This window comes from Hakea prostrata, chromosome 9 (genome assembly GCF_041222555.1).
Source record: "Hakea prostrata isolate BN-2017 chromosome 9, UWA_Hpros_2, whole genome shotgun sequence".
Taxonomy (NCBI): domain Eukaryota; kingdom Viridiplantae; phylum Streptophyta; class Magnoliopsida; order Proteales; family Proteaceae; genus Hakea; species Hakea prostrata.
The window spans coordinates 11,490,722-11,502,614 of NC_142608.1; the positions used below are offsets into that span (position 1 = coordinate 11,490,722).

The 11,893-nt window shown below is 36.1% G+C and overlaps 1 protein-coding gene across 1 annotated transcript; it reads left to right on the top strand.

The window, feature by feature from the left end:
• The first annotated feature begins 3,804 nt into the window (after positions 1–3,804).
• Positions 3,805–11,594, top strand: LOC149004647 (Phototropic-responsive NPH3 family protein). Its single transcript, XM_089169469.1, has 4 exons — positions 3,805–3,950; positions 5,025–5,091; positions 7,599–8,762; positions 10,680–11,594. Exons 1-4 carry the CDS (start codon positions 3,841–3,843, stop codon positions 11,229–11,231), a joined length of 1,893 nt encoding a protein of 630 aa, XP_089025595.1. The 5' UTR covers positions 3,805–3,840; the 3' UTR covers positions 11,232–11,594.
• The last annotated feature ends 299 nt before the right edge of the window (positions 11,595–11,893 follow it).

Sequence of the window (11,893 nt, forward strand, 5' to 3'; positions counted from 1 at the left end):
CCTCTTAGCTGGACAAATAGCACTTACACTCCCTCTTAGTTGGATAATATCACTTACCTCCCCTCTTACCTAGCAAATATATCAAACACCTCCCCTCTGTTAACTTTCTAGGTTAAATTTAACTTTTGCTGTTAAATATTTTTCTAAAATTCCAAACTACCCTTGACTTAAAATATGCTTTTATTTTAAACCATAAATTGCCATAATCACCCCTAAAAGTTAAAATACTAAATTACCTCAATTAAAATAATTATGAAAAATCAAAACTAAAATCCAAATTATCTTTAGTTATTAAAAGCCCAACATGCCCTTTTTAAAAAAAAAAACTATCAAACAATTAAAAAAACCCAAAATAGTACTACGTGTTTAATTTTATAAAGATACCCTTTCTTTTTTAATTGCATTTTTAATTTACTTGAGAGTAGTACGTGTTTTTTTAATTGTTTGATAAAAATAAAAATAAAAAAGGGCATGTTGGGCTTTTAATAATTAAAGATAATTTGGGTTTTAGTTTTGGTTTTTAATAATTATTTTAATTGAGGGTAATTTAGTATTTTAACTTTTAGGGTGATTATGGTAATTTAAGGTTTAAAATAAAAAATATTTTAGTCAAGGGTAGTTTGGGATTTTAGAAAAATATTTAACGTCAAAAGTTAAATTTAACCGATAAAGTTAGCAGAGGGGAGGTGTTTGATATACTTGCTAGGTAAGAGGGGAGGTAGTTTGGGATTTTAGAAAAATATTTAACGTCAAAAGTTAAATTTAACCGATAAAGTTAACAGAGGGGAGGTGTTTGATATACTTGCTAGGTAAGAGGGGAGGTAAGTGATATTATCCAACTAAGAGGGGGTGTAAGTGCTATTTTAAGAGGGGAAGTAAGTGATATTCACCCAAAAATATATTGTTGAAATTTATTTTATTATGTTTACCCTTTTTATGTTTTTCTCGTTATGTATCAATTGCTTCCAGACTGTTAGAATTATTAGGTTAAGTGATCAGCATCTGAAAATTCCATGTAGTCTTTTATGTCAAACCCAAAATTGAGAAACTAATAAAACGAAGAACAGCAACTGCAGAAATTTCTGCAACTTCTTTCTCCTTTTGAACATAGTTCTTCCCGCGTTTTCAGTTAAAACACAATTATTTGCAGACACATTGAAATAAAAAAGCAAGCATTGGAGTACCTCTAGAAAAGTTCTTTCGGTCCTATCCTTGCAATCCTATCGCCATTCTGTTAAGGTCATATGATTACTAATCTTCCATTGGTTACTAATATTAAGGGTTTATCCTTGATCCACGAGTCTCAGTTCTGTTACAAGGTTACACTGAATGATGACCATTTCGTTACAGTAGAGCTGTTTCTATGATTGCAATTGTCACCGCTGGGGTCACAATTGCAAGTTCTTGCTGACAAAACTAGAATCACAAAGAGCTCCAGCATACATTTATTGAAACTGCTCGACAAAACGCTTATGTTGGAAACTTTATTCTGAAATTGCACAGGATTTCAGTTATTTACAGAGAAGTGCTCCCTGCTAATTTTCCTATGACTCGAAATCGATTAAGTTCTTCGGTCCATAATTTGAAAATTGAAGACATTGCCAATTAAGGTCCATTATTTTGGAAAGCTGCACACGATGCATTACAATTACCATTAGGGAAATCACTTTTTGATCGACATAGATCTCTCTCTCCTTTATGTTTATTGTGTAGTACTGAGCCAGAAACCACTTGTCACATGTTTTTTACTTGTCCTCATGCAAGGATTGTTAGAAAGCTTCCCGTCTTAGGGTGGATGTATCTCAATTTGTAGGAAAGAAAGAGTCTCGAACTCTATATGGAGTTGTTTCTGTTGGATAATCTGGAAAGAGAGAAATGATGCTCTCTTTAAAGGTACAATCCCTTCTCTTCCTAATGCTTTGAATGTTTTTCCACATGTTATGGAATACCCAACACTCTCCAGGAGATGCTTCTATTTGAAGGGAGGCTCAACATAGTGACCCTTCTAGTTACAGCATTTTTACTGATGAGGACAAGTCATCATTGCTAGCTTTCTCTCTTCAGATTGTTAGGGTCACCATTCTCTCAGACTGTCGAGCAGTTCTTCGAGCTCTTAATGGGGAACCTAATGGATTGGATTGGGTTGGGTTTGCTCTGGTCTTATTGAGGAAGTTCTGAACTTAAAATAGAGATCTGATAGCTTAGTTTTCTGGTTTGTAAATGAAGATATGAACTTGTTCGCAAACTACTTTGCTCTGTGTTAATAGATCTAAATTTTCAACAACTCCACCCACCTTTATTTTAGACCCATCTTTTTCTTTCCTTAGAGGGCTTTATTCATTTTTCTTGACTAAGAAAAGAAGTTAGCAATGCCATCAGAAAAAAATTATAACGAAGAAAACAAAGAAGGAAACCAAGGAAGGAGTATAGGGCAATTTTATTTATTTATTTTTATGTTCAAAAATACCAGTGTTAAACATAGGGGGTATTTGTAATTGTATAAAATTGTTTACAAGACATAGTACATGTTACGATGAAGACCAATTTTCTTCATGTGAAATGTTTTCGGGCTTGTTTCGTGGCCATCTTTTGTCTTTAGCTAGACATGCATGGGTCTTGTTCAAAATTTTGAGTTATTCAAAACTACTGATTATGGGTCCTTATGTTCAGAGGTCATGTATCACTTTTTGGGCTTTTTTGAATCCAAACATATTTTGGTCTTTTATCAGGGTTGAAAGGGGGTAGAAAAATAAATAAGTTCTAATGTTCGTCTTCTTTTTCATGGTAAAACATAATATATACCCGACTGTGGACATAGCTTTTGAGGAAATCACAAAATCTTGACGTATTACATTTACAATAGAAATGGACATCCAAATAATCTTTGCTTTACGACCAGTTAATGCTCAAAGGTAAGTTCTTTCTTAAATGTGTGGTAAAGGGATGTGAAAAGGGTGCAATTCTCTATTCGACTCCATATCCTGAACTTGTCCTAAACCTAATCTAACCTTACCATTCTTGTGAAAGTTTAAACTCTTTTTTTTTTTGGGTAATCTATGAAAGTTTGAACTCACTACCCCTCACCAAAGTTTAAAGTATCCCACGATACCATACAATACTAGTCAATACGTATCCATATTTGACTCAACCGATACGATACATCTCGATACATCTATCCGTTGTAGTACACTAAAATACATTAACTAGAGCGATACAATACTCGATACAGGACGATACGTCTCTTAAAATCATCTGACCGATATGATATTTGATGCCGATACTTTAAACCTTGCCCCTCACTTATGAAACATAAATCTTTTGTCAACTTACCTACTCTTGTTGTATGTATTGAGTATGGTATATGTACATCTATACTAAAAAGTATACGGCCGGATCCAAACAGGAATTATTAAAAGTTATTTAACGACCCTAATTATTGTTAAACAGAGTTATAATGATTTTTAATATAATTCAGTCAATGATTGTTCAACCTGACTTCTTTGACGGTCCAAAGTTCGAAGCTCCTTGTCAGCTTCGCGTGACATCTGTTCTCTCCAGTCTGACTCTTTTCTCCCCTTTACCTTTATATATTCACTTTTGTGTACTTTTAAAATAAATAAAAATCATCCTTTTCTAATTAAGAAAAGAAAGAAAATCAAAGTAGAAACTGAAAAAGGCAAAAGAGGTAAGGGACATAGTTGTATATAAGTGAGACTTGTATGGGTAATTTCGTAGTTTCACAACTTCACATTCCCTCCATTTCTCTGTCTTTCCCATCCACGACATATTGTCTGTAATCTGCACTGCAAAGTCCAGTGTGTCACTCTGAAGCTTTTGTTGATGAAAGTAAGAGAGAGAGAAATGGTGTCTGAGAGCTCTTCTTTCTCTTCCTCTTCTTCTTCTTCCAACCGTTCCATGGCCACTAAATTCTGCAACACTTTCAATAACAGGTACAGGTTTCTTCTTAATCTTACTATTCTCTTTTCTTTGAATATAACTGTTAATCCTTCGAAGCTCAATGCTATAATGCTGATCTTACTTTCTTTGTCTTTGTTTGAGTTTCCACTATCAGACATTAATCTTGAATCATTTCTTGTTTCCTTACTGTGACATGTAATTCTCTGTGTAAGCTGTTTTTAATTCCCTTTGGAATTACTACGGTTTCAAGATTCATTTCAAGTTAGCGTTATTGTACGGTTTCGATGGAGGGGGATATAGACAATTCAGTTATTCGTTCTTTAATATTTAGGCTGAAATACTGGAATTCTTCTCATGTTGTTGTAGTCTTTGGTTGCGCCTTTTGTGACGATCATCTGTAATTGGACTTTATCCAAAGGTTTCTCATCTTGGGTTAAAGATGAGTAAAATGCCCTGTATGTGTCGGTTTGGGTTGTGAAGGACGTGGAGAAAGTGAATATGTTTGTTTGAGCTTTGAGTTCCTACAAGGATTCTATACCGAAAACATCCTAGAACCGTTTAACTTCTTGTGAGTTTTTATGTATATGCAACAGTTGTACACTGCCATCCCCTCCAGATTGCTCTTAGGAATGGGGGAAAATAATTTTCTTGATAGCTTTGTGAAAATATGTTTTCGTCTAGTGTTGTGATGGGTTAATGATGGATCGCAGTGGAGTGAGTATTTCTGTGGGCAGGGGTTTGCTTGCTGTATTAGATATTTGCCATGAAGATAAGTTCAGGTGGAGAAGTTGATATGAGATGGTATTATTAGATTGTGTTTAATTTCTCAGTGTGCAATCTGACTCCCATAAATTTAAAGATTTTCTGTTTCCTTATGCCTGAAAAAGTCTCAGGGATATCTTTGACCATTTCCTCCATAAACAACCTGTAAATTTGCCTTTGGTAAAAAACTTTTGTTCTATTTTTTGGAATTTAGTAGCAACTGCATTTCTTTTTCTAGGTAATGCTTGGCCTTAGCTATGTTCATTATTCATGTTATTTCTTCATAACCTTAGTGGCACATTAAGCAAGATTCCAGTCCTACAGTGCTTCTCCGTTATGTGCAGGATCTTCTCTGATGTTGCTGGGGACATTTCAATTATTGTTGATGGGGAGTCCTTTTTATTACACAAGGTAAGAATATAATTTTTGGAAATGGTTAATAGGTTAATCTCCTCTTCTATTGCTAGATTTATCAGTATTAGTGTTTTATGTAGCTAGTATTGGTATCATAATTATTCACCTTATTATTGCTATTATCATCATTGTCAAGAACTTACAATTTAGAGTTGAATGGTAGGAAGACCAAGAGTGTATGGTAGAGATAAATTCAACAGTCTCATAACAAACTATTTGTCTTGAGGCCCCAATTTGTTCCATGTAGCAACCACATAAAGCAAAAATTTCTTGGAAGACAGATTTTTCCTGAGAAGTTTCTTTTTTCACAGGGTTTTCCCTGTAAACAAACAGAACCTGAAGTACACAATAACTTTTAATGGAAGGGAAGTTCATTATTCTAATTTCCTTTCTAGATTGTGTGCCCTGACCATTATTCAGCTTGGGTTGAGACCTGAGAGTATCATTCCTAAAATCTCAATATCCCAGGTTAGAGGTATTGAGCTTTTGCCTGATTTCCTGTCCAGGATGCTGGTAGAAACAATTTTTTTTCTTTTTCTTTTTGGGAGGGGGGATTTGAACTGTTAGAAACAATTTTCATTATATGCTAATGAAAATTTTCCATTGTGGACCTCTTTTAAAGATGTTAGACTTTTGAAGAGTCATGATTGAAAAAAACTGATGTACATTGACCTCATATCAGTGAGATTTGTCTTTTCATGTGCTGGTTGTTAGTTGATCTATATGTATTTGAGTCCATGATTTTCAGGTCACACAGTCAGACTTTCTATATGAATGAAATGTGTCAGACAATGACTATCCAGTGCAGTCTCAATCAAACATAGTTGATTCATTAATTCCTCCTTTGGCAAGAGAATCTCCCTATCATCAGCCAAAGGCTTAGCTTTTATTTACTAATGTTTTACTGATATTTCCTACTTATGATCCAACGTATTAGCTAATGTTTTTATTTTATGTGAAAAAAAGAAAGGAAAACAATTTAAAAAAAAAAGAGTCACTATCACTGGGGTTGGTCTTAGTTGTGCAGTGTTCATCTATCTGTAAAATTTTATTTTGTATTTCCGTATTCTGCCTTCGTCATTCCAGGAAGTATGAATCAAGTACCCATCTTACTTTGTATTGGTGAGGGCAGAGTCCAAATTTGAGAAGTATGAATAGTTGTGGCTCACAGATGTCATGCGAAGAGTTATTCATCAGTAGCATCAATCCCTGAAATTTGTTCAAGTGTTTCATAGTAACTCTTAATTTTTCAAACTCAGGTTCAGTTTTTTGAAGTTTTGTATCATTTCATCAAGTTCTGTTACCAAAAATCATTATGTCTGACACCTAGATGTCCTGTCCACTTTGAATTTGTTTTTACAAAAGAACCTGCAGCTTTTTCAATTTTTGAGAGCTTCTGGTAGTTATAATTTTGAGGTAACTGCCCAGCTAAGAATTATAATGTATCCTAATGACTTGTGATAGTCTGGCCGGTAACCTAGGCCATTCCATTGGATAAGATCATCTTATGTTTATGTCATCTGTTGGTTTGATACATGTTGTATGTCTATCAAAGGAAAACAGGAGATATTTTCTATTACATATCAGCTGAGTTGGCAATCAGTGGTATGTGTTCCATCCACTTTAGCCATCTTAGCTCAATTGGTAGAGAAGGTGAGATTAATTCTGCTTGACCGAGGTTCATTTGCATCAACAAGTCATCTGAGGCTGCACCAAAACATAGTGCAGCTCTAGCTGCCAACTGATCGTGTAAGGACGCATGCCATAGTTTTCAGTGTTGATGCAAGGCGTTGGAGGGAGCTCGGACATAAGGCACCCACCTAGCCAATGCCTTGAAATTGCAGGATGCCTAATGTAGATAACTCTAGCAAATACCTTGCCTGGGTGCAACACAGGACCTTCTAGGCACCCTCCTAAGCGACTCCTTTGACAACTATGAAGCATGCCTAATTCAGATGAATCTAGCACTACCTTGCCAGGTATCCTAGACACCCTCTGCTGGCTCATTACGTGGGCCAGTTGTTTGACTGGTAGTTCGCCTGTCCAAATCGGTTTCATGCATGCATGCAAAGGTTCAGACCCTAGAATGCTGCTTATGAACCTGGGTTTTTGTAAGTGGTTCTTATGTTTGGTATAGTTTGGTTTTCAAATTCTCATTTGTTGAAATTGTTAACCATCTTCTCCCTTGGTCTTTATTTGGTTGCAAGGGAAATTTACGTCTAAAAAGTAGCAGTGTTATTACTAAATATGGTAAGAAATTTAACTAGTTTATACAATTGTGATGGATACTAATTACAAAAGTATCCTTCTTAGGTTTAAAACTTTTAATTTCCTACCCTTTAATATCCCTTGCAACAAAATGGAGCCTTGGAGATTATCATTTTGGCTTTGCTTCATGCAATCAAAGAAATTTTTGTTGTAAGTTCTGATAATGACTTTCTTGACCATCTTTACTTACTCTGAAAATTGATTATTCTCTTTTTCTGGTACTTGTCTATGCTAAGTTCCCCCTGGTATCGCGAAGTGGAAAAATCCGAAAAGTGGTGGCAGAAGCCAGGGGTTCAAATATTTCCAAATTGGAGCTCTTTAACTTGCCCGGTGGGCCACAGACATTCGAACTTGCAGCAAAATTCTGTTATGGTGCAAATTTTGAGATTACTTCCATGAATGTTGCCCAGCTTCGCTGTGCTGCAGAGTACTTAGAAATGACTGAAGACTATCGTGAAGAAAATCTCGTTTCTCGAACAGAGACTTATTTGAATGAAATTGTGTTTCAAAGTCTTGAAAAAGCAGTGGAAGTTCTATCCACTTGTGAGCTGCTGCTCCCTATTGCAGAGGAGATTGGGCTCCTTAACAGATGTGTGGATGCAATTGCAATGAATACTTGCAAGGAACAGCTGGTATCTGGTTTATCTCGTATAGAATGTGAAGGTGGAACTGAAAAACTAAAAATGGACTGTGCTGATTGGTGGATTGAAGATCTCACAATCTTAAGAATTGATCTTTACCAAAGAGTGATTTCTTCCATGAGAAGAGCAGGAGTTCGATTGGATAGCATTGTTAAATCTCTAATGCATTATGCCGAGACAATGCTAAAAGGTACTGGAAAACGTCAAATATGGGATCCAGAAAGGGTGAAACTAGATTCTGGTGCAGCAGAAAATGAAGATAGGGTAATTGTGGAAACCATTGTGAGCCTACTTCCAACAGAGAAAAACGTCTCTGTCCCACTGAGTTTTTTGTTTGGGATGCTGAGGATGGCAATCACGTTGGATGCCACTCTTGCCTGCAGGCTTGAGCTTGAAAGGAGGATCAGCCTCCAGCTGGAAATGGCTTCACTAGATGATCTCCTTATCCCTTCTGTGCAAACTGGGGATTCTATCTTTGATGTCAACACTGTTCACCGGATTCTGCTACACTTTGTGCAGCATATTGAAGAGGAAGAACCTGAAGAATCATCACAATTTGGTTATGAGTCTGACTGTCTTGGTTCTCCAGATCATGGTTCTGTGTTGAAAGTTGGACGGCTTGTTGATGAATATCTTGCAGAAATTGCACCTGATCCATATCTTACACTGCAGAAATTCATTGCTATGACAGAGATTTTACCCGATTATGCACGTGTTGTCGATGATGGACTATACAGAGCAGTTGATATATATCTGAAGGTAATTTCTTGGGGCTTAAAAATTTTGTTGTGAATATGTATGTGTGTGTGTATACTGGCAAAACTCCACGTGCATTTGCACATGGTTTTCGTTGTTTTCTTTTAAAAAAATATTTTAATGTTTTCGTTGTAGAAACATTTGTTGGAAAATATTGTGATATACTTGGTTCAATATATTAGATGGAATGTTTCTTTCTGTGAATTCATCATGGAATTCATAATATAGGTTTTAACAGAGAGAGTGGGAGAGAGAGTTGGGATGAAACGTGGGAATTTGGGTTGTCAATTATTAGTTGAAAATGGGGATGGTTTTTATCCCCTCCATACATTGGATAGGTAAATTGAATGGTTTTTTTTGGGACTATCATGCTTTCACTTTTTGAGGAGGATTGTTGATTTAGGGAATAGGGAGTACACTGTAGAATTTATGTAAAGAAATTGAATTTAGTTCTAATGAGTTTTGTTTGGGATACATGTTTAAGTTTTCGTTTCCACCAAACAAATGAAGAGAGTTTCGTAAAATAGTGACTACCAGAGTCTATACCAATATCTGGTAAACTAAAATTTTTGTAAAGCATGCATCCATATGCTCATTGATTGACAGGTTACACTTGAAAATCTCCTACGGAGCCTTTTCTGATCAAGTGCTCCTAATGAAGTAGTGACCACAAATATGTTGCATCTGTATGAGGAAGTATATCTAATAATGAAAATAGACTGGTTAGAGAATTCAGATTTGATCATATTGGATTAATATACACTTATCACTAAATCCTCTACTGATGAAACATTACTGGTGCTGGCATTTTGTTTTTTTAACCATTTGACTGGAATCATTTGACTTGTATTTTTCTATGTTAATTCGACATTCACCATTGTGTTCCTTACAATGGGAGAATAGTTTTCAAACTCTACTGTAGATAATGCATGGAGTATAATTGTGGCTGTAGATGTTGGCCTATTTATCATGGGTTTTAATTAGAAAGTATGATGTTCTAGTTGAATTCACCTATGCGTCTCAAAAGCAAACTCTTCTCTTTGATTCTGCAATTTTAACTCAAAATGTCAGATACTTTCATCTGAGTGACTGGTCTGATGAAATGACGGTTGTTTTCTACTCTATGTTGAATGAAATTTTCTTGCATACTGAGTTACAACTTACAATAACTACCAGATTACTCTTCGCCTTAACTTTCTGAAACTTGAGTTATCCTTCTACTGATTCTAAGTCTCCATCATGAATTGAAAATGTAATGAGATCTCAGTAGTATTTCCTCTTTTGGGATTCTGAGACAAGGTGGCATATGAATTAATATTTCAGTATATTGGCGAGACCTCAATATATCTTGGAATTTTATATCGATTTTTACTTCCCCTCTCAAACCTAGCTTCAATCTAACCCAAAAGAAAGTGCACCAACTCAGTTTTTTGGTTGATCGACTTGCACTTTGAAGCAGAGTACTAGACCCTCCCTTTGGCAAAAATAAAGTAAGAGAAGTGACATTGGTCTAAAATAAACTAGGAGATGCTTCTGTAATCATTACCTAAAATGATTGGGGTCACTTTCATAAAATTGTTAGCATGCATGATAATTATATTTGTCAAATATAATTTTATTTTGTTTTTCAAATCCAATGAATGTGATTCCAAGGTAAGATATTCAGAAGGACTTAATTTTGTTGTGAAAACTTCTCTTGTAGTATTGATTTAAATTCTTTTGTGTTTGAAAAACTTTTGTTGACTAGTGATCATTAGAGGATTTCATTATCCAGGCAAATTGGTTGAGTGGATTTCTCATCTTGTCTATGTGATCTCTCTAATCAATGCCACACCCACTCAATGATGCCACTGAAGGAACTGGTGAACATTATACTCTTAAATTTCAACTGATATACTTGTTTGCTATCTGCATGTACAGGCTCATCCGACAATGGATGAAAATGAATGCAAGAAGCTGTGCAAGTTGATAGACTGCCAAAAACTCTCACAAGAAGCCAGCAACCATGCTGCACAGAATGACCGTCTTCCAGTTCAGATGGTTGTGCGAGTCCTCTATTTGGAACAGCTACGCCTGAAGAATGCACTCTCAGGAAGCCTAGGAGATGGGCTCCTACTGTCACAGAGGATCAGCAGTGGCATTCCTAGTGCAGCTATGTCCCCTCGGGATAACTATGCATCATTGAGGAGGGAAAATCGAGATCTTAAGTTGGAGATATCAAGGATGCGGATGAGATTGAGTGAGTTGGAAAAAGAACAGGTATTCATGAAGCAAGGAATGATAGAAAAGTCCGGTCATGGCAAAACATTCTTTACCTCACTTTCCAAAGGGATTGGACGAATTGGGATCTTCAGTGGTCCAACTGGTGGGAACAGAGTCAACCGAAACAAATCTGGGAGGAAACCTCAGGGATCAGAAGTGAAGAAGGGGAGGAGAAGGAGCCATTCTGTCTCATCAAGGGAGAGAACATAACAAGTCACTACAAAAATACTTGATGTTGCAAATGACACTACAACCGATCGAGTGACTACTACTAGTTCACCATACGCTAACCACAGAACTGCATGGTTCGTTCAGCTAACGTGAATCTCATATCTTCATCCCTTTCCAGGTTAGATCAATAGTTACATCTCACTTGCGAACTGCAAATTATGGATTGCATTCTCCTTCAGTAGTGGATGATGAAAAGGATGATCTGCAGTCTTTACACTCTACCATGGTGTGTTGGGGAATCTTGTCAACCTTGACATCGGGATATACATTGTGAATTTCCACATTCAATCAAGTTGTGGGTTCTTCAACCCTTTGATATGATATTATGACACGTTACACATCTACAAGGAAATGAATGAAATTCTTGTCAGAAATGGACTGAATAAAATTCCATAAGATGGGGGGCGAAATGACCACCCTCTAAAAGGTAAAAATACCGGTCTGAATGATGCTTCTGGGCATATGCCCATTGGCGCCACACTAGAACAGGGGCTACTTTCATCCTAAAAAACTTTTACCCAAATTCTTTTGAGCAAATTGCATTGCCATCCAAAAATAGAAGATTTAAAACACTCACACCCCACTTTATGTTTGAAAAATACAAACACCCTAAAATTAGATTTTCATTGGATATATTAATT

Bases quoted from the DNA above. Each gene is read 5' to 3' on its own strand.
- LOC149004647 (XM_089169469.1), top strand. From the start codon at position 3,841: ATGAAAGTAAGAGAGAGAGAAATGGTGTCTGAGAGCTCTTCTTTCTCT. The intron at 3,951-5,024 runs GTACAGGTTTCT...CGTTATGTGCAG, and splicing joins TGCAACACTTTCAATAACAG to GATCTTCTCTGATGTTGCTG. The intron at 5,092-7,598 runs GTAAGAATATAA...GTCTATGCTAAG, and splicing joins AGTCCTTTTTATTACACAAG to TTCCCCCTGGTATCGCGAAG.